This window comes from Salminus brasiliensis, chromosome 13 (assembly GCF_030463535.1).
Source record: "Salminus brasiliensis chromosome 13, fSalBra1.hap2, whole genome shotgun sequence".
NCBI classification, from domain to species: domain Eukaryota; kingdom Metazoa; phylum Chordata; class Actinopteri; order Characiformes; family Bryconidae; genus Salminus; species Salminus brasiliensis.
In genome coordinates, this window is record NC_132890.1 from 38,519,519 (window position 1) to 38,542,212 (window position 22,694).

At 44.3% G+C, this 22,694-nt stretch overlaps 1 protein-coding gene across 3 annotated transcripts in view; it reads left to right on the forward strand.

The window, feature by feature from the left end:
* Positions 1–2,548: 2,548 nt before the first annotated feature.
* The window catches only part of tp53i11b (tumor protein p53 inducible protein 11b), a 28,568-nt gene continuing 8,422 nt past the window's right edge, over positions 2,549–22,694 (forward strand). Inside the window, exons 1-2 of one of the 3 annotated variants that reach the window (XM_072694964.1) lie at positions 2,549–2,667; positions 20,531–20,668. In XM_072694964.1, the coding sequence (XP_072551065.1) occupies positions 20,540–20,668 (129 nt within the window). In that variant the 5' untranslated portion in view covers positions 2,549–2,667; positions 20,531–20,539. Of the gene's footprint in view, positions 2,668–6,842; positions 6,939–7,722; positions 7,912–20,530; positions 20,669–22,694 lie in introns of those variants that run through there. The other 2 variants (XM_072694963.1, XM_072694965.1) reach the window with 2 other exon arrangements.

Genomic DNA, 22,694 nt, shown 5'->3' on the forward strand with positions numbered 1-22,694 from the left:
CGGGCTTCATCTGCTGCTTCATCAGGTTGAGTTGACCTTTTTATCTTCATCTCTCTGATCAGATTAAACATGATTCCTCAGATTATTTAAGCATTTTAACATTCATGAATTCAGTCCAAAAGTCTGAGACCGCAGTGAAAGCTGGAAATGATAAAACATAAATATTGAAGATTCTGTATTTTGGTAATAATCAGTAATCAATAATAATAATAATACTAATAATAAGCTCATTTGTGACACTGACCATGCTCAGGCCTTTAAACAGGTTATTTTAGATGTTGTTTTTTAGTCTCTTCCTCTCCACTCCAGGATCAGACTCAGGTAAATCTGATTTACTCATCAGTGGATGTTGCACAAAGCTTTGGAATGCATGCCAGCTCAGGAGCGTGTCGTCATTAAAGCGAAAGGGAGAGAAATATTAATACTAATACATTTTTAATTCATTCTGGTTTTATTGGGAAACTGATCATTTATCATGAAAAGCTGTAGAAGAGTAAGCATTAGTATTAGTATAAGTATAAGTAGTGACTTCTAAACCCCACTCTGTCACAGCGTGCATTTCTGTACATATACACTGAGGGGCGCTGTCACAGATTTTGGGCTCCACAAGCAGATACTACATTGGGCCCCACAACTCTGACAAAATGTGTTATGGGCCCCAGTCAGTCACAGGCCCTTAGAATCATCCTAACTCAACCCCTGTATACAGTACTACACAATGCTGCTGTCCAATGAAAACCATGTATCTCCATTTCTGCCTGTTTGTAGATTCTCCATGGTCTGAGCCCTGCAGCTGCTCTGTACACTATGCCAATGCTTCTGGATAAATGGACCAATAGAAATGCTTTTAATGACCTGGACTTCCTTTACATTACCGTCCATCAGAGTTCAGAACAGTTCTGTTTCTCCTGTAAAGTCAGTGCTTTGGAGGAAACATGTGGAGCCACATTCATACAGGCTCAGGACACATGAAGGAAAGAAAGGTAATGAAAGCATTCAGAGCCGCACTGATGTGATGATGGTCGCCCTGCTTTAGCTGATGGTTTTAGCCTCTTTTCCACTTAGTGGAGCCAAAATGTTGAGGAGTACAGGGAGAACCCATTTAATGGCATTTCCACCTGGGTTTGATTAAGTCTGGAACATTTCCAAACTCTTTGCTCAGTATGGATCACTACCCATGCTCATGTTGCAGAACTGTGGGACATTAGAGTGATGTAGATATTCAGAGACTTCAAAACCAAACCAGGCTGAACTGAGTTCCCTTAGACTTCCTTTAAACACACACACACACACACACATACACACACACACACACACACACACTGTTACACTGACCATTCATCATTTCAGACAATACCAAATAAATAATATACTCAGTGACAGCTAGCAGGTCCACACAGAAACAATATATGATTAATAATAATAATAATAATAATAATAATAACGGGAACTTATTATTATTATTATTATTATTATTATTATTATTAATCATTATCACAATCAATCTATAATATGGACATGTTATCCTAACCCTAAGCAGCTCCTGGAGGGTAGCATTTTGCTGGGACCCCCGGCACTGATGAGCTTATCTTTCTAGTCTCACTTTGAAGTAAACCTGTCGAGGTCTGGCTCCTGTCCTGCAGGTAAAGCAGAAACTATTGTGTTTTTATTTCAAATAAAATAAACTAATAAAATGAATAATCTTTTCTAACCTAATTATTATTCAAATCTGATTAAAAGCTCATCATGCTGGCTCTCACATTTTACAGCTGGAAAACAGGTCATGAGTGCCAGGGCAGGTTAGGCTGAGTTGCTCATCTGCATCTTAACTAAGCCAGAGATTTGTGTCCTCCAGGTGGACGGTCCTCCCTGTGCCTGATGAAGAAGACACATGAGGAAGACACTGGTCCACTGTTTTCCTGACTGTGTGTTTGATGTTAAAGATGGCTCATTGTGGTCCATTGTACATTCTTCCTACTTAATTAACACCACGCCCACTGCTCACCCTCTCCACTGTGCACAGTATTCAGTGAGCTGATGAAGATGACCTCTCGAACTGGCCGCTGGCCTGTGAGGAAGGACCTACGCATTGTCTTTCAGTAGAAACAATATCCCATTCATCCACAGAGCCGAGCTCACATTCATTCTCCACTGTTTCCTCCAGCAGGAAGAAGCTGAGTCAGATTTACGCCCAGGACGGGGACGGGGACAGGGACAGGGACGGGGACGGGGACGGGGACAGTGTGTGGACATGGGGCCTGCAGGTCAGTCCAGCAGTGCAGGATGTGGAGGCTGCAGGGCGGTGTGTGTGTTTCCCTCCTCTATATGATATAATATCATAGCTGTGAGATCCTGTACAGACCCCGAATCTCATCTAATCCAACAGAACCGACCCTGCAGTACATCCCTGGACCCGGAACCTGCCCGCTGTGATCGCGCGCGTCTGAGCTGAGTGGTGAAGTGAGGGACCAGGCTACTCCACACATTACGGTAGAGGCCGGCACGTGTTCGGTCCATTACGGTAAGTTCATACATCTGTCTGAGCTCCGGCTCCTGCAGTCCGAGCAGCAGTGCGATGTGAGGCTCGCGGCGGAGTGATCAGCGTGCTCTAACGCCAGACCGGAAAACAGCAACTTTCAGCGCGAGCTCTCTCCGTCCACCGACCCGGTAAGTCCCGGAGTTTCCGCGCTCTGCTGCTCCGAGCCCGTGCCTACACACACACACACACACACACACACACACACACACTTACACACTTTCTCTACAGACCGTCCAGCTTTACCTGCGACAGGCTGGCAGATAAGTTACACTGTATGGACAAAAGTATTGGGACACTCGCTCCTTCATTGTTTCTTCTGAAATCAAGGGTATTAAAGAGCTGATGCTGCTTCTGTTGGAGTAACTGTCTCTACTGTCCAGAGAAGAAGACTTTCTACTAGATTCTGGAGGAGGAGCATTGCTGTGAGAATTTGATTGTATTCAGCGCCAAGAGCGTTAGTGAGGTCAGGATGATGACTGATGAAAACCACCCCACCCTATCACATCCAAAAGTACTGGATGGAGCTCCTCCACCATCAATCCAGAGAACACAGTTCCTCCACTGCTCCACAGCTCCTCAATGCTGGGGGGCTTTATACCCCTCTAGCCCACGCCTGGCATTATTAGGCAGCATGGAGTCAATAGGGTCATGATATTGATCTGCTCCAGAGAGTCCTATTCTATTGGCAGTACTTCTCTACAGGACTAGACAAGGTGTGTGTGTGTGTGTGTGTGTGTGTGTGTGTGTGTGTGTGTGTGTTGCCACCAAAACCTTGGAGCTTGTTAATGATTCAACATTGTGTGTAAAAAGTTTGTCAGTCTGACGCCCTGTTAAAGTATAAGACCTGTTCGATCACCTGTTCGATCACCTGTTCGATCACCTGTTCGATCACCTGTTCGATCACCTGTTCGACCTGTCAGATCGAACCTTCTTGCGTTCACACATTCAGAGCTGCAGCACTGAAATATTACTCCTCCTTTACCTTCTTCTCACCTGATGTAGCTCCGCTCCATCTGAAGAAACCCTCACATAAGCTCAGGCTTAAATGGCTGAACCGCTCCCTGAGCAGCTGATGGCTCTGATGCTCCAGCTGTTCAGTATCACAGTCTCCGCTCGTCTTGCTGCTTTTACAAAAGAGAGGCTGTGCTCCGAAGGCAAAGTTCCCATCAGGGGTCGACTCCTGTTTATTATCAGAGCTTAATTATTACAGCGGGAGAGGCTGTGTGTTCATCAGCTTCCCACTAGATCTGAGGAGTGGTTTTGTTAGCCAATAGGAGAAAGAATTGGACGCGTTCTTCTTGTTCGTCCTTGTTGTGGGGCAGTGGTGGCACAGCGGTTAGAGCGCTGGGTTCGATTCCCGGGCTCTGCAAGCAGCCACTGTTGGGTCCTTGAGCAAGGCCCTTCCCCCTCTCTGCTCCCCGGGCGCTGGAGTTGGCTGCCCCTCTGCTCTGGGTGTGTGTGTGCTCACTGCCCCTAGTTCACTAGTGTGTGTGTGTGTGTGTGTGTGTGTGTGTGTGTGTGTGTGTGTTCACTACCACAGATGGGTTAAATGTGGAGGACACATTTCGCTGTGCAGTGTACAGTGACACCTTTACCTTGTGACGTAGAGCTGAACACCTTTACGAGGTTAATGAGAGCAGTAGGCAGAGGTAGGATCAGTTGCTTTGGAGTTGGATGTATCTACAGTATCTCCAAACACTCATCCTACCTCAGTAGGCAGAGGTAGGATCAGTTGCTTTGGAGTTGGATGTATCTACAGTATCTCCAAACACTCAGACTCCCACTAAAACCCATACAGACAGCTGTGGTCCTCACCCCCGTTTACACCTGCTCACACTGGGTGGTCAAATGCATCTCCGTTTAGTCAGACTGAAATCCAATTACTGGTATTTTGGCCTGTACTGGGAGCGGGTGCTGGGCTGTACTGGGAGCGGGTGCTGGGCTGTGGAATGTATCTTGGAGAGGCGTATGAGTTCACACTGCTGTATCGTGGCTGAGATGCGTCTCTGACCTCCTCCTGAACTGGTTTGAGTGGTGGGATTAGTATCTGCTGTAAATGAGTCCTGGGTGAGTTTACACCTGCCATTAAAGTGAGTTTTGTATCTGGACAGTATCTGGATCTACTTTCACCAAATGTCTCCAGTGTGATCAGAGGACACCTGATTTTCCTCTCCTTCATACGAAGCACATCAAGAAATGCATCATTTCCATTTCACTTCCTGTAAACAACCGTATCTCATCAACACTGCCCTGCTCCAGCAGACTGAGCGCTGTTCAGAGGAACGGTGGAGGTTCTGTAACACTGTGGAACAATAGCTGGTTCTCCCGTAACGACTCTATTAGAAAATGAGATGGACGAGAGAGAAGCTCCAGTAATTATTACTCCTCTTAACATGCCTTTGACAGATGTATTCCCGCTTGTATGACAGAATCTATAAATATGTATAGTGAAATTAAAAAAATACCTGAATTTTCACCAGATTTCATCAGAAGTCAGTGATCCAGCCTGTCGTCATGGTATTAATAATGCACTCTGTGTGTCCAGTACTGGAGTGAATGATATTGGGCAGGTTTAAATGCCTGGGGTAGATCTGTCCTAATGAAGGAGAACAGTGCAGGTTTTCCTTTTATATCAAACAGCAAAGGGACATGATGATTGATTTAATTAGCCTTAAGTGACCCTGCCTGGACGGCGATGTGACTGTATGCTCGCTGTGATGGCGATGCTGAAATGATCTACTGTGCAGCTCTACCTCTCTAAAGATCTCTGTATGTCTGTGAGGGACAGGAGAGCTCTGGAGCTGATGCGCTCGGGTCAGGACGGACCAGTGTCAGTAAATTCTCTCCTCAGTACAGGAATCAGCCGTGCTCCCATTCAGATGAGCAGTTTCTCCCCCTGCTGAAATACTGACGCTTTAACAGCAGCTGCTCTCAGCTGTCTCCTAACGCAGGGACGCATCGTCCAGATCACAGTCCAGCTGAAATGCAGGGCCTCATTAATTAAGCAGACCCCTCTGTCTTTTCACAAACCCACACCACTGGCTGTCATGTGGGAAAGTCATGTTTGCTGGCAGATCTGCACCAGACTGTGGTGGAGGTGGAGGTGGTGATGGTGATGGTGATGGTGATGACAGACTGTCATCGGTCTCTAGAACCGAGGCAGCGGCTCGTGAGGCAGGAAGTTCATCTCTGCTGGGTTCTCTTTGAGATGAGTTCAGAGTGGATGTCCTTGCTCACTGACGATGGTGAGACCTGGATGGGTTGGATTAAAGGTGTTTGCAGTTCTGCTCGTCTTCTGCACAATGAGAATAGTACTGAGTAGTATGAGTATAGAATTGAGTAGTAAGGGAATATAATGGCTTTAGGAAGATCTTTTGAAGATGTGATGGTTCATGGTCTTGTGCACAGTCACAGCACACTGACAGCCACACTGTAGCCTGGAATTCATATCTGACAAGTGTACATCATAAAGCAGGACGTAATTCAGCTAGAGGGAATAAACCTAGACTGGAGATGGCTGTAAAAACCGTACAGAATAATTCCTAACTGCACACAGTTCAACATGTAATTAATAGGATTTTGGGGCAGTAATCTGATCACAGGTGCATTATTAAACAGGTGATCACCAGCAGAACTGCAGCACACTTTTGTCAAAATCCACAGTCCTGCATTCATCCCAGAGAGCACTGCACTCTGGGTAGCTGAGGCAGATGGTGACCTGCTTTCTGTTGCATCTTAAGTCGTCATCACAGTGTTGATTGGTCATGCACCGACCTGTAAAAAGCCCAGGCTTATATCAGGCCCAAATATTCAACCCCAGAGGAGCTCTGTTGTCCAGCGGAGTGACTCATCAGTACTAGACTTGATCGGGTTCCTCTGTCAGCTCTGAATGTGTACAGAAATAAAGTGGGAATAAATGCCTGAGAGGGATCTTGGGGTCTGTGCATTTTCCTCCAGTAGAAAGCCATCTGATCGCCTCCTGATTGGGATTTCACTGTAAAAGAAGGAGCACATTTTCCATACCTCCCGCCGGTCAGGGCTTAACACCTGCTGGCTTTTGGATTCCAGTAATGAGTTTTACACCAGAAAGTTCTGCAGATTTTGTTTCTGCCAGATTATTTTTTTAATAAATACTTGATTGTCCGGAGCTGCTTGGTCACCAGATTTGAGAGCTGAGCGCTGGCCCTTACTGTGGGTGCAGGGCTTAGTCGGGCAGCGTGGGTGGGTGGGTGGATTGGGGAGGGGTTGTTTCTATCTGCAGTTTCCAGTTTAATTTCCTGCAGTGCCGGTGTGTCAGCGTGGCACCACTGTGCCTCAACATGAGCAGATGTCCTCCCCTGGATTTTTCACACACCTACGAGGCACAGCCTCTTTAGGAACTGCGTATTGCCTGCTTGGTGTGAGTGCTTTCAGTATTGCATCAGATTTATAGATATAGATACAGACAGACAGCAGTGAAAGTTTTTTTGGTGTTTGTGTGTTTGTGTTTGTGTGTGTGTTTGTGTGTGTGTGTGTGTGTGTGTGTGTGTGTGTGTGTGTGTGTGTGTGTGTGTGGCCAAGACTAACAAGTGAAGGCTCCTCCTGGCGGCACGTGTTGCTTATTTTTATCATGTTCTGTGTATATATATATATTTGCTGTTTGAAATAACTGAAGTTGGCCATGAGGAAATGCTGATTACAGTTAACTTTACTATAGTTTGGGTTAATTATTAAACATACAGCAATTAAAGGTTCCTACATTTGGAATAGGAGAGAGCAGGGTGCGGCATATTTACAGTTTTACTAAATAGTATGAGCAACAGTAATTTTTCACATAATATTTGGTACCTTCTGGTTGTAGCAGTCACTACATTGTCTGGTAAAATGATGAAAATATAATGAAATTAAATTTAACAGTATGTTTTGAACAAGACAAGCTAAACGAGCATCTGAATGCTTTTAATATCAGCATAAAAGTCTGTTATTTAGGTGATCTGTAGTTTCATTACAGTGAATCTGGGAATAAAACGTTGATTTTAATAGGATTTTAAAGGTGTAGCCTGATGGGGTCTGTGAGTGCGGTCTATTTCAGACCCTGAGAGGATGATTAAATGAATATAGGTGTGAATTCTGTGACAGAACGTGGAGACACCGTGCAGTCAGGGTCTCCTACCTGTGAAGGGTCGGTGGAGGAGCTCTCTGTGTTGCTCTATACGCTGCAGTTTCCTGCTGCTTCCTGTTTATCCATACAGTGAGCTGTGAGGAATTTGGGCTGCGCGACCAGTTTCCTGACCCACAGATTCCACACGCAGTCACGTAAGCAGTGTGTAGAGGGCTGTAATGTAGCTTTGAGTGTGTCGAGTGACCGAGAAGATAAAGCGGTGAAGTCTGGGGTAAGGAATGAAGTTATTGATCTTTATTTCTTTACAGAAAAATGCCTGAAATGAGTTCCTGAGGCCGGAGCTGTATTTCTGCTTCACACACAGACGCTTCTCTGAGGCTCTAGGAAGGAAGCTCTCCTGAAGGAGGTGCAGAATGGTTGAACAGCTGAAATGGTTCCCACTGCTTGCTGTGGTATTCAAGGTGGTTGCTGTGCTATGGCAGGTTGTTGCTATGGTGTTGCTAGGTGATTGCAAAAGTATTTCAGATCTTCAGACCAAGGTGTTTAGCTGTTGCAAGGATATTGCTAGGTGGTTGCTAGGCTGTGCTATGGTATCCCAGATGGTTGCTATGGTGTCTTGGGTAGTTGTAGTCAAGTGGTCAAGTGGTCAGTGGGGTACTCCTTGTGGTTGGTTGGGTGTTACATGTCTATTTGTAACACTGTAATATAAGAAGGCTGACGAGACGTTGGCATCCTATTTATTTCTTTGGGCATCCAGTAAAACCCACCTCAGACAAAACTGTGGGACAAGTACCGCGATGGGAGGAAGAAGATGAAGATGCTTTGCAATTCACGACCACAACAGTCAGCTGTCCACCTGCTGATCCACATGTGCATGTAACACTAAATGACCCTAATCAGTGCCACAGTTATCCACAGTGATCTGGATGGTCCATGGCAATCACAGACATTAGACCCATCCACTGTTTTTCGCTGGTGCGGTCCTTCAGAGGTCTTGTGGAGTCCATGCCTCGAATGGTCAGAGCTGTTGCAGCGGCACAAGGAGGATCTACTCCTGTAGTTCCCACCTCACAACATGCAGGATCTGCTTCTAATGTCAGTCTTTGTGCCAAACACCACAGGATGTTGAATGCCTTGAAATGGTCAGATCTGTTGTGGCGGTACAAGGGGGACTAGTATTATATATGTGGTGATAATGTTATTGCTGATTGGTGTATTTTAACGTCATTTCAGTTTATATTGAAGGCGTTTAGCAGACGCTCTGCTTCAGAGCGACTTACAGAGGAGCTTCACTGTCACTCAGAAAATACCCTTAACTAGTTTATAGACCAGAGTCCAGAAGATCCCCTTAAGTTTAGACACTGCTAAACACAGAAGTCCGTCTGGAATAAAAGAATACTCATTTCTGTATCAGTATCTCCCTCCTCTCAGTGCTACAGTAGATCATTGTTTGCCTTTTCTAGCAGTAATATTTTAACCAGGCCCAGGTCAAAGCTTAGTCTGGCATCTTTCAGCTGTTTATTTAGTCAGTCCTACTCCTGCCATGTGTTCTATTATTAATGAAGAGAGGAATTTAAGCTCAGAGCCTGAATTTGGCTGGAATAGATAAAAACCCATCCATACAGTTATCCTTGTATGAAGACAAAAGTGTTTAACCTCGGGTTGCTGCATATTTAGTCCCCTAAATCCAGTAGCGTTAGCATGACCCGTTATTCTGAGGTCCCTCTCTGTCATTTTTGTCTCAGTAAATTAATCTGAATAATTTGCAGGAACAATTATCAAATAAATGTAAATCCTTGCAAAAATATGCAACAAACAGGTTGGAGTAGTTCAGTCATGGTTACGTAACCATACAGACTGAATCTTTTAGGGTGAGTGTTATGAGAGTTGTGATTCATTAAACTGTATAAAATAACAGAAGGAAACGAGACGAGCGGAAGTTTTCCTGTAAAGCAGCTGTGCAGAGCTGGAGAAGCTGTACCGGACATTAGTCACCTGACTCTCATGTACGCCATTAAAGAAAAGGCATTAGAGGAGCCCAGCACAGCTTAACTCCCTTAATCATGCTGATCATGGGTGCGCCACCACCGTTCTGCAATGGAGGGCTTGTTGAATTTCTGCCTCCGCTACATAAATGATGCTAATAAAAGACTGCTAATTCTCTGCATGCATGGAGACCCACTAAAGCAGCAGGGGTATGAATCGAATTTCATCCTATTCTCCAGAAAATGATTCTGCCGGAGGAAGCAAATTAGACTTCTTTAAAACACTCCTAAGAAAATATTCTGTTCCGTCAATATAATGTCATAAAACTGATCATATTCCTGAAAAATCAATTCAGAGCATTAATTCTAATCCTTCCATTTGACATCTGTCTGTCTGTCTGTCTGTCTGTCTGATTATTGATCATGCTGGTTATTATGACCACTGATCTTAACCTATATTTTGCAAATGTAAGTCAAATAAAACCAAAGAATTTTACGACTGTACTGTTTTGCTTTTATAGTTGTGGTCAGAAGTTTACAGACACTTCATCATGGCAATGAATGTAATGTAAAGGTGTTTAGACTTTTGCTTGGTCCATAAACACCATGACTGTCTTACTAGTTGTCAAACTAAATAAACAGCTGCTATACAAAAGCATAATAATAATAATAATAATAATAATCTTCTTCACCCCTCACTTCAACCATCAAGATCAGACCAGACTAAACGTCTGAGGTTTAAATCAGACAGACTCCTCCAGAATAATCCTCTTTTCTGACACTTAGTCTTGAGTCTCTCTACTTATTCTGAGGAGGGACACTGCTGTCCCAGGTCAAAGCTTTGACTAAAAGTGGGTGTAGGAATGTTGTGTAGTTAATACTGAGACTTTCAGAAGTATATACCTAAATACATAACATCTTACACATCCGTGTATCTTCTCTATCTCCACGTAGGTCTGACTTGTCTGACTCTGAGATTTTAACCTGATGTTTGATGACTTAACTAGGCTCTGGAAAAGCTTTTATGGAGACCCTGGTCTAGAGTATCTGTGTATTTTTGCTGTATTTGTAATCCTCTAATAATAAATATAAGATTTCGAGGGAGTGCTAATCCTGGTGGATTTAAATGTCGGCGTTGGTTGATATGTACAGCCAACAATTCCCGTATCCCTAGCAACAATGACGGTCTTGCCATGGTACACTGACTGCGTGTGGTGGCACGTGTGTGGGCACAAAGTGAGATCCTGAGAGAAGAAAGCCCGTCAGTCTGCCAGATTTCCGACCTGTGTCGTCGCTGCCTGTCTGCAGCTGCTACAGAAGCCCAGATGGGGTGGAAAGTGCTGTCAGCAGAAATGATGCAGTTAGTGATGGTTGAGGACCGTCGCAGCTTTAGAAGTGATGCAAAACAAGATGTACCAGGATTTCAGCCACTGCCTATTGAATAAATCCACTGAGGTTCATTCATATTCACGTTCAGAAGAAAGCACCGTGGCTTTTTTTATCACTATGCCCCTGCTATTGTTGGGCCGCGTGCTTCTCCTGAGCGCAGTACAGAAAGCCCGTCTCTGCTGATGAGGAAATTACGTGCTTCTTTACCTTTCTAGGGAATTCTAATTGCCTCCTTTCACAGCGCCGCATTCTCCTCTCTGTTGTGTTCGCCACACGACTCGAAGAGTCTCTCTGATTGACAGCCCAGTAGATATGATACCTCGCCTGCTAATGACTTCCAGTGAGACGTGTGGCACGAACAGGACAAACAGAGCAATAGAAATGCTAATGTTGTAATGGTGGGATAAACCACAGCCTCCCTCAGGGATGGAAGACAGGGCTCTGAACAGCTTTCAGTGTGCCAGAAGCAAAGCCTGCACGCATCCACACGCCTGCCTGTCCTCTTCCACAGTGAGCTGCAGGAGCTGCAGTCTGAGCTGGGCCCTCTCTAGACTGAGAACAAGGTGCACAGTCTTGTAGTCGTGTCTTTGACCTTTATCAGCCAATTAATCCCCCTGATGAGGAGTGCCCCCTGGCTGATGCATGTCCCAGTGCTTTATCGGATGTTGTCTGTCAACCATGTGGCTGCTTAGCAACCAGGTGGAATGACGGCAAGAGACAGGAATGGATGGGGAACAGTGGGACTTTTTGAGAACCATGGTGGGCTGGGCTGGGGCTGACTGCAGGACCACGGTGATGCTAACCAAACCCTAGAAGACTGTAGAGGAGGTTATATTCACAACATGATTCTGCAAAGACTGAGACTTGCAGGGTCACTGTCCCGACCACCTTACACCAAACGATAGAGATGACGGGAACGTGCTGCAGCTCTAGTAAGATTCACATGATTGTGTTCCCACATGGGAACTGTGTCTGAGACAGTGTAACTGCTTGGAAAGTTGTTGGGTGGACGAATGGCCAGTGGGTCAGTTTCTGACCCACCTCTTCTCTAAGGGGTCAGACTCCAGTATGTCCACATGTTCACTCCTCAAACATGAGCGCGATCACTCTCACAGCTCCAGACAGCAGCTGTTAGATGTTTTAGGTTAAGAACTTAAGCATTTTGAGAATGAGAGTTTTATATAGAAGAGGTGATGTAGCCTGTTCCATATACCTCCACCTGCTGTCCTGCTCTGGGGCCTCGCATTGACTCCTCCTCACCTCACTGCAGGACTCTGCTTCTGACTGTTTACCTGCTGGACTTCATCACCTCACTGACATTTTCCTCTTGTTCGTCCTGTTTCCCCATTTACCTTTTATTCTTAATTCAGTTTAGTTTTATTGTTTTTATTCTGGTTTTGATTATTATTCTGATCAAGTGTCGACCTGAGGAGGACGTGTTCCCCTTTTGAGTCTTGGTTCCTCTCGAGGGTTCTTCCTCTCGGTGTGTGTGTGTGTGTGTGTGTGTGTGTGTGTGTGTGTGTGTGTGTGTGTGTGTGTGTGTGTGTGTGTGTGTGTGTGTGTATGAGTATCTGGGAACACATGAAAGTGTTTCTGCTGACTCTTTAAAGCGCCAGGGTCTGCTCAGTCTTCCTGGTCAGTTCTTTCCAGCTGCTTAGGGGAGCTCCTGGCTGCTGACGGCATCGCCTGGCCTGCCTGAAGTTGTTGGTGGAGATGCATCTCCAATAATGACCTCTAGGTGATGTAAGAATAATAAGTTGTATAAAGTGTTAATTTTATTAAGGAATCACTGTAAACACTGTACAATAAAGATAACCCTAGTATATTTACAGAAACGCAGAATCTCGTCTGAAACACGTCTGGTTGTTTATACATTTAATTCTAGTTTCTGCAGCACAACCAAACTCTGCAAGTGAAAATGCTGAGTGGTGCGTCTCTCAGATGCGTCTCCATCACAAAGACCGTGCTGGATTTAGTGCAGTGCAGAACTGGGACTAAACTAATCCATCACTAATCCTGTGTTCTGGTACAGAGTCGAGCAAATACAATCAAAAACAATATTTTCTATTACCTGGACGCTCAAACTGCTCTGTGTGGCACGCGGCTTTAGGGTAATTATGTAATTAGCTGTACACCAACATGCTTGTATGTATTCTGTCAGTAATATTGTTTTTGTGTGTTCATTAGATCCGTAGCTGAGGTTGGTGTTCTGTGTAGGACGCAGAGCAGCTCTGCTGGACAGTGTTCTGACCCTCAGATTCAGCTTTTTCTCTCCTATTTGCTCTGCAGGATCAGTAGATCAGTGACGATTCCCCCCGTCACAGTAAGACAGATCTGAGAAGTCGTTGGAAACTAGGAAACTTTCTCAGGCGGCTGCTGGTAGATTATCTGTCAGCGACTCTAGAGGCAGGGATGGAGGCGATGATCTTCTTCCTGGTAGCATCAGGTATAATGTCACTTAGTCTCCAGGGATCCAGGACTGCCTGCCAGTCACTCTAAGCCACAGTATCTCTATTAATCACGAGCTCCACAGCAGCATAAGGTCTCTCCGAGGCCCTCACAGCGCCTGTCAGCTGGCTTCGAGGGCTCCTTTTGGGTTTACTTTGAGTTCGACAGGCGTCTGTTTCAGGACTGGCTCTTTTCTCTGCTCCGTCTTCATTAAGCCCATAATTAATTACATCGTTAAGTACAATCCAGCGTTCTTGACTACAGCTTGAGGACCACAGGACTGCAAATGTCCTCTCTCTACTGGCCTCTTCGAGTCCCCAACTCGCTTTGATGACTGTCAGATGTTTTGTCCTGGGAATTTGAAATTTGGGAATTTTGATCTTTGGGGAGAATATCATTGTGCCGTTGAGGAAATCCTTCCTCAGAGAGCGAGCAGTGCAGTGAAGTCCATAAACGATCAAGGAGAGTTCAAGTTGAACGTGACTCCGACAACGGAGAGGACTCTACACTACAGTACAGAAGACAGAAGCACTGGAAGACAGGCGGCTTTATTTCTTTAGTACAACTAACTACATTTCCATTGTCCAACTGTGTGTACAGTACATTAAGTGCATGTGGGTGTAATTATACATATAAATAAATGTATAATAAATATAAAATATTAATTGTTTTCATCAAACTGATTTGTAATTAAAGTAGCTTAATGGTATCATTTACTGCAAAAGACAAGTAAGAGAAAAGTTATTTTCATGTTTGGTTGTTAATTCTGTACAGTCTTCTTTCCTTATTTAATTATACTATTATAATCTGTTATTATATCATCATTTTTTAGTTTCTATGTCCTATAGAGCTGTTGCAGAACTTTACGTTTAGAAAAACTGCAGAGTAGCACTGGATCACATCACAGCGCTGATTCCTCTCCCACTAAAGGCTAAAGATTGATTGTCCGCCGTTTAAGCGATTGTGCTAGTTAATAACCTCTGTTGCTTTTGGAAGTTTGAGCATCACTGAGAATCTGTGGGTAGATCTTGAACATGCTGTGCGTACAAGATGACCTGAGATTGCTGTAGGACTAGAGGAATTCTGTGGAGTGAGTAAATGTTTGTTTGCAAAAGAAGAATAAAAAGTCTTCTCGTTATGCAGATTGTGGGGTGAAAACAACGCAGAGTCGATTTAAAAAAAAAAATAATTATAATAATTATTTACAGTGTTTAATCCACACCTGAAATCCAGTGAGTTACAAGAACAGAAACAGAATACGAGGTTTTGTTGTTTGGGCAGTTAGTTTTTTCTGAGCTGTGGTCCGGGACCAAAGACCGTTATAGAGGGTGTCCAGGTGGACCTTGGGCTGTGTTTGAAGCCTTCTATGATGCAAGCGCAGAGAAATGCAATCCTGAACCGCAGGACGCCCTCAGTGGAAGACTGGAATAAGTTGGTTCTACAGCAGTAGTGGTCACAGTGAGGTGGGTCAGAACCAGAGACCTGGTTGAAGGTGATTTCTGTGGTCAGCTCTGAAAACACTTATATGGGTGAATAAACCTGAGCGAGGAGATTTCCACATCACTCCCACGTTTCTTCTGCTTGGCAGATTCGTGTGTGTTGCTTAATGAAACCTTATGTTGACTAAATGAGACTCTAATGAGCCGTTCAGAGCTCACCGCTCCGGGTTTAGTTGGTTAGCTGTGTTTACAGTATCAGGGGGTAAACAGCTGGTTATTGTGGAATGGAGTTGGAGTAGCTCTTTGTTATTAATAAAATTTTGCAGGAATACCGCAGTGTTTCCTGTTCCTGCCTTTAAACCGTTATAATCCCACTTCATAAACAGACCCAGCGTGAAGGAGGTCGGGAGGATAGGGCTGTATCGCTGCAGACTTTCTATTGGTGGAGGCTGTTTGACTGAAGAATTTCTTGTTTGATGTTACAGCTAATGTCTAATGTTCTACATGCTGCCACCTGCTGTCCCGGAGGGAAGTGTAGTAAACACCACCAACGTGTTATATCTTTCTTTTTATTTTTAAAGAAAGGTTAAAAATGCTGGAGATTAACAGGAAATCGTTGAACCAGGAGGACAGCAGGAGAGCAGGGGGAACCCCAGAAAAACTGTTGACGGTCGGTTTGAGTATGACTGTAAAATATGTGCTGATGGTTCAGCTGATTGTATCTCATTTACGGAGGCATGCATTCATAAAGACTGATCATTCCAAAGGACGGACACACACACACACACACTTTCTCACAACCGCCTCGTTTAGTCCTCAGACTGCCTGTGTAAGGATGCTGAGCAGCAGCTGTTTCTCAGTGGTGTACTGCAGGGAGGCCGGAGACTCAGCTGGGTGCTTCTAGGACTGTTCCACTCTTTTGGGCTGTCACTCACAGTGAGCTGCTGTGACGGAGCATTACATGGTTTGTTTGTGCAGGAAAACTGTGATCTTCTACAACAAGCGTCATCCAGATCTACCAGGTTGGTTCTAAACTACTGGGGCTGGCTTGTATACGTTGGAAATTGTGTGTTTGTGTGTTTGTGTGTTTGTGTGTGTGTGTGTGTGTGTGTGTATTGAGCTGGTATTTATTATGTATGCCTAGTGCTCACAGCTTATCAGAATGTACACCATTGAACAGATGTTTAAACTGTATTAGGTTGGGGTGACTTTAGTCCCAATTTTTGTGAGCAACCAATTTTGTATTAAATATTTAAAGTGTTTTGGTAAATTATGTTTTTAATATTTATTAACGCAGTTGTATGATATTAGAGGTCTATTCCCTCCCACCATCAAGCGTACCTTCACGGCCCCACGATTCGGGCCTACTTAAAACCCCCAGCCACAGCATTCTGACCACAGTGGACGTCTGTGTTTCTCCATTGTCCTCTTATTTGAAAATCAAAGTATGGTCACTTTATGTAAAAGTTCAGATGTCCAGAAACCTGCTTTCACTCCTGTTTGGTCCTGTCAGACTGGGAGAGACTTATTTCACCTGGCTCTTTGCTGTTCTGGGCCCAAATCAGATACGGTGAATCTGAATAGTCTTGCTTAGAATTGCATCATTCAGCAGCTTTCCACCGTGTGATAAGCTGAGGGTGGCCGGACTCCGCTGTCACAGCCTCCTTTTCTTTAGCGCTGAGTTTTGGTGTTTACTGGTGTTTATAACTGAACTGCTTCTGTTTCACCTTCATGCTGACTTTCCATTAGCATAAAGCCTGATCAGCAGTGTTAGGAGATGCGTTCATTATAAAGTAGGGAGGTGTGTAGGGTCATCTGTTGACTGTTGTATTAGGAGGTGTGTACAGCGGAGATTTAGCACAACAGCACAGTTTTGTAATATTTCTATGAATGATAAATTCATTCAATCGAGTTTCATTTTCAGTCGCTCATAAACCAGGAGACTCTGTGCCTGAAATATGAAGATGACTTACTTTTAGTTTTGTTTTAGTTTTTATTTGTTATTGGTAAATGTTCTTAATGTTCTTGGTTTGAAGGGCTGCTCTTGTTAGTAATATAGAAAAGGCAGATCTACCCTACTGAGCTGCAGCACAGTCTCTGCTCTTGGGATGAACTTGCTAGGATGGCTTGACCTGATCATGTTGGTCAGTTGTTCACACACCTCTTATCTCCTTTACTATAAACTATTAAAACTGACATCACATTACTTAAACACTGTTAAACCCCAGAAAGGACATAATCGATGAAGTGAGGAGGTCTTGTGCGGATGTGGCAGTTACATCCAACATACCATGACTGAGGGAACCATGATGTCCCATGCTAACAAGTAACTGTTCCTTAGTTCCCATAAGATTAGTGGTCATTTACACTAATCTATTAGACATTTTAGGTCTTTAAGTAAAGTTAATAGTATATAAATGTGAATCACATCTGTTTCTGGAATAAGTTAAAAGCATTTGAAGATTAGCATGATGCTAAATGACCTGTGCTCTCGGTGCACTTCAGCACTTCTCTGGCAGTCTGCCTCATTTTCAATTTGGAGTTAAATGGAATAGAAGCCTAATATCCACGACACGATCTCTGTCGCTTCCACTTTCCACTTGCCCTGTCCCAGATTTGGTGCCTGGTTAGCATCAGCAGGAGAATCCTCGGGCTGAGCTCGTGTCCTTTGTTTAATGAGAACTGTCACTGGCTATTTAATAGCAGTTTGTTTCTGCTGGCCTTTTGGATTTACTGTCCTGCCCCCACAGTACTCCAGTAGAGCTCGCTGCCTTTGCGAACAGGAGGGGGGAAATAGCAGCAGTAACTTGGGGTAGGAGAACAAGCAACTATAGTCTACAACAGGTCTAGTCAAGTCCTGTTACTGGCAGCACACTCTGTTCTGTATTTATTTAAAACTACAGTCAGCCTGGCACGGCTGCGGCTGTTTGGAAAACACTGAAGTTATTATACACACATCTCTACACGTATCTAAAACAGCAGTCCTGCAGTCCGTCCGTCCATCTTTCCTCTGTTCCTCTGATGTCGGGCAGTATTCTGGATCCTTCCAGTTCCAGTGTTTGGTGTTTACTGGTGTAGAAGGAGTTCCCCTTTATCAGTTATGGGGTGGGCTGCACCACTGCTTTCAGAAGCTTACAGAAACAGGACACACTGCTTCATGGCTTTGCTACTGATTGCACTCATACACGCACACAGCTTAGCAGACCTGAATACTGAACCCACAACCCTGCAATCAATAACCCAGCATTTTTACCACTGAGCCACCGCTGCACCGGCCTCTGTGCCGGTGAGAATTTGGGGCACGAGTAAATATTTGCCTCACTGTAGAATCTGCAGTTGTTCAGAAGCATTTCCAGGAGCGAGGTCTGGAGTCTGAAATCTACTAGCTGCAGTAAATCATTATTAGGACATAAAAAAAGGCCTTTCGGAAGTGTGGAAGTCTGTATATCTGTTTTGACGCTGTATGTATAAAGTTGACCCTGTGTTGGTTTCAGAGCCCCAAATGCAGTCTGTTTCTGTTTAAGATCTCCATCATACTGTAAAGTACTCACAGCGTGTACTATATAATGTTTGTGTGCGTACGTTTATTCGTTGTAAAATGTACTTAATATAACTTAATATAACTTAAAATACTGATGGTGATGAAAAATGCAGGCATGTGGTTCTCCGTGAGGTTAGTGCGTTTACTTTCTGCAGATCTGTTACGCTTGCCCACTGGGAATGGCCTACTAATGGGAAGTAGTGCAAGGCGTTTAGACTCCACCATAACCATATGGCCTCATTAGTGCGAGGCTACGCTTCACATATTCTGCCTGTGACTGCTGTGACTGCTGAGGCTGCTGGCTCTAGGTCTCTCTGGGAACAGTAACTGAGGCCGTGCCCTGAGGCGAGCTCTGCCGGCCGGTGTAAAGGAATGTTTTCAGCTTTTCAGTCTGACTCGTCGCAGCACAGTCTTTCAGTTTTCCTGCAGTTCTAGTAATTCTCAATTATTAAAAAGAATGGCTGGTGGTGTGTCTTTACTGATTTACTTCACTTCATCTAAAGGCCAAGTCTTTTGGGGTCTTTCTGGAGAGGTATAGATTGCTCTGGCTTCCAGCCTCAGGTTGTGTGATGAAATCTCTAATTCATGAGAGACGTCCTTAACGCTCAGAGAGCCTCTCTTCAAACTCTTCTGCTCAGTTGCTCTGAATACTTTCTTCACTTGAAGATGACCTGATCTTTTAACTGCCCTCTAAAATGTAATTTACAACCATCAGAAGAGCAACAAAGGAGGAGTGTGTCATCAGGAGGAAAGGAGCATCATCAAGGAATGTACTTTGAATAATAAGAGTGTGTGCCAAATGCAATCGGGGAGGTTGCTAGGCAACTGCATCAGCATCACTCCAGTGGGCAAGAAACAGATTGGTGCTGCTGAATAGGTGTCTGAATGGCTCCAGTGTGAGATTTGTACGACATTGATTGAAGCGTGCCCTGTTGCTTCTCTTATATCTTGGTGATTGGGTCACAATGAGTCTGTGAGGAAGACCTCGAAATGTGACCCTGCGTGCTTTAGTGGCGGGAATAAGAGTCAGTACATCACACGCACAGTATGACTTTCATCATTAGTCTTTGTGACCTTTTGTGAGAGCCTAGTTCCTGGGAAAACTGTCGATTGATGACTCTTCAGTCAGGACTAATGAGCAGGAGATACTGCAGTGAGGAGGAATGATCGGTTATGGTAGTTCACACAAAGGGTTGTAGCAGAACTTTCAGGGAGAGAGAGTAGCACCACAACCTTAGAATGCTGAAGTAGGTTTTTACTGAACTGGTGGTGGAAGAACTACTGGAATTAGTAGGGTGTAGGCTCAGGACGACACTGCAGGTCATCCAGTTCCACCTGAGCCTTCCAGGCAGACATTCCTTCACTCAGGGGTGCAGTTTCTCAGTAACAGCTGATCGAGGCCTCGCTCCATAGCCTCTGTTACATTTGTGCTTTCACCTGTACAGCAGGTTCATCCTTCTATTTGATTTACGAGAATTTTAACACTTTCTAATCTGGGTACGGCTGTCCCTTTTTCTTTACTACAGCGGATCTGAAATGAAGAAATGACAAGTTTGACCTGAAGCTTTAATTCAAGCCATTTCATAGAAATATTACAGAAAAGAATTTCAGCCATCTGACACATTTCCTCAGAACTGATTAGATAAATGAACTGAAGTCATGAACAACAGGAGGAAGTGTCCAATCAAAAGACAGGTGAAATTTAAAGCTACTTGAACAGAATTAAGCAGGAACAGCACTGTTTTTCTTTTTTACTTTTTTTAGAGTTCAGTCCCGGTTTGTTTTTGTTTGTTTGTTTGTTTGTTTATTTATTTATTTATTTATTGTACTTTAGGTTCATTTTAGTTGTTTCTGGTTAATTTTGTTATTCTTGGTTTTTCATATTTGCAAAAAAAAAAAAGAAAAAGTGGAAAAGAGAAAGACACGCTGTTGTTGGTCCAGCTGAAAGAGTCTGGCTTGATTTTAGGCCTCGACCTTTTCCTGTTCGACCTGAAGCTGCATGTTGAACTGTGTGTGTTTTGTACGATGGTCAGATGGTTGTAATAAAGAATGGATGAAGCTCAAGTCTGATTCTCCCTCCCTCCTCAGGGTTCCAGCATGGCAGCTAAAACTCATCCACCACTGATGAAGAAGCACAGTCAAACTGATCTAGTGAGTCGGCTCAAGACCCGCAAGATCCTGGGAGTAGGAGGAGAGGATGACGATGGAGAGGTGCACAGGTCAAAGGTCAGCTCCTTTTGTGTTTCGGCTAAACTACTACTCCTCACACTTTCTCTGTGCTGTAAGCTCTGTTGGCAAAGACATGAGTTTAGTTCTGTTCCGACCAAAATGAACCGCACTGTTCAGGAGAGATTCCGACCGAAGCTTTAGAAAATAAACGTAATTATAAACAGATCAAACCTGATAAAGTAAGCTCTGTGTTTAAAGCTCAGCCTTCTCTTATAAACGTATAAACCTCTACAGGGTGTAGCTCTCTCCCTTTCCATATACGGTTTCTGTGCCAGCTACAGCACGGCGTTGCTGTTTTAGGTGCGGTGGTTTGTATGGTGTGTAACGGCTGGTGTGCTGATGTCCCTGTGTTCAGAGGGAAATTCAGGGTACAGGTCAGTAATAACAAGTTTATGAAAATAGTCTGCCCACTGTTTTGCAGCGTATACACACACTCACACACACACACTTACACACACACACACACACACTCACTGCCGAGCTTCATAAGCAAGCGCACTATTTCTGCCTCCTCTCGCTCTTCCTGCTGAGGAGACTCCTGGGAAGGGAGCGCTCGCGATCTCTGAGGGAGCTGAGCTTCTGATCTTTATGGAAAGACTTTTTCTGAAGGAAGATTTTTGGATTTTGGGAATCAGGCTGACTCTCTGTCATCAACATGATTTTTTTCTTTTATTTCTGCTGTAGCTAAAAGCTCTTTGGTGTAGCAGTTCAGACAGTCTCTCTGTTCTGTGGAGATGAATTATTCACTCTCAGCTGGAGAACACTAGAACCGCACTAGAATATGAACAATCCAAACGGAATCCTCTCACAGCGGATTATTCATTCCTAAACATGCACTGATCCAGGGATAGAAATGAGGTCAGCTTTAGGTTCTGCTGGAAGTTTCTGGTGCACAGTAAAAACACCTGCAGCGCGAACCAGGCAGTAGAGCTCTGTTTGGGAAAAACCCTTATTAAAAATCAGCGTAGACGTAATGTATGGAGGCAGGCATCCAGTAAAGGCTTTACTCAGTGCTCGTTTAATCTATAAATGGTCATAATCTTTTGACTGATCTGTGCATTGTGCAGTGTCCACCTACCCCGCACGCGTAATTCTCCGTGAGTTAAACATAATGGGGAACAGAAAGACTCTACGGCTCTTAAATAAATAAGAATAAATCCCATTACACAAAATCCTGAACTATCGTGGCGGCGGGAGGCAGAGACAGAATTTTTCCACCCGTGTTAAAAAATCCCCCCATTTCCTCTTATGACGTGGACACCCTCTTGAATGTCAGAGGTCTCTGTTTATGCGCCAAGTCCTCAAGTATAGCCTTGTTAATGCCTAGCCATTTCTGGTCTTGAACAGCAGTATTCATACTATGAACTGGAGAGGCCTCCTGGCCTGGTGGTGTGAACAGTACTGCTTTATGCTGAGGGTCCTCCCCCTCTACAGCGGTCCGCTTTCACTGTGGAAACCAGGCCATAATACAGCGTCAGCTCCCATCCAGAGCTCCAGTGCACACACTGCTAACCAAGTCCCCTATAAATGAAACTGTGGAGACCTGTGGAGGTCTAGTTCTGAATAATTCACTATATCATGTGCTTATTAGGGGTGATCATAATCCTGACAGAACTTAAACCTAAGATTAGAACCATGACCTTCTGAAGGCCAGGAAGATTGTATTGCTTCTTTCTTGTTTGAGATCTATAGGTGAGGTTTTGGTGCTAAATTCAGCACATGTGGATTACGTGCTCCACGTACTGACCGAGCCATGCCCCCTCAGTTACTACTGCAGTCTCCTAGGTTAAAGCATCTTCACTTAAACCACCCTGGATAAAGCTTCAAACAACCAGCTTACTGACCACAGTTTGGACTGACCTGAACAGACAGTAGGGACCGTTCAACACCGACTAGTAATTTTGTCCAGTAAACCATTGAGCGTGGTGCTAGCCAGGTCAGTAGAGCTCCACCAGTGTTTATTATTATCTGCTCCAGAGAGTCCAATTCAACTGGCAAACTCCGTGTACATTTACACGTGTGT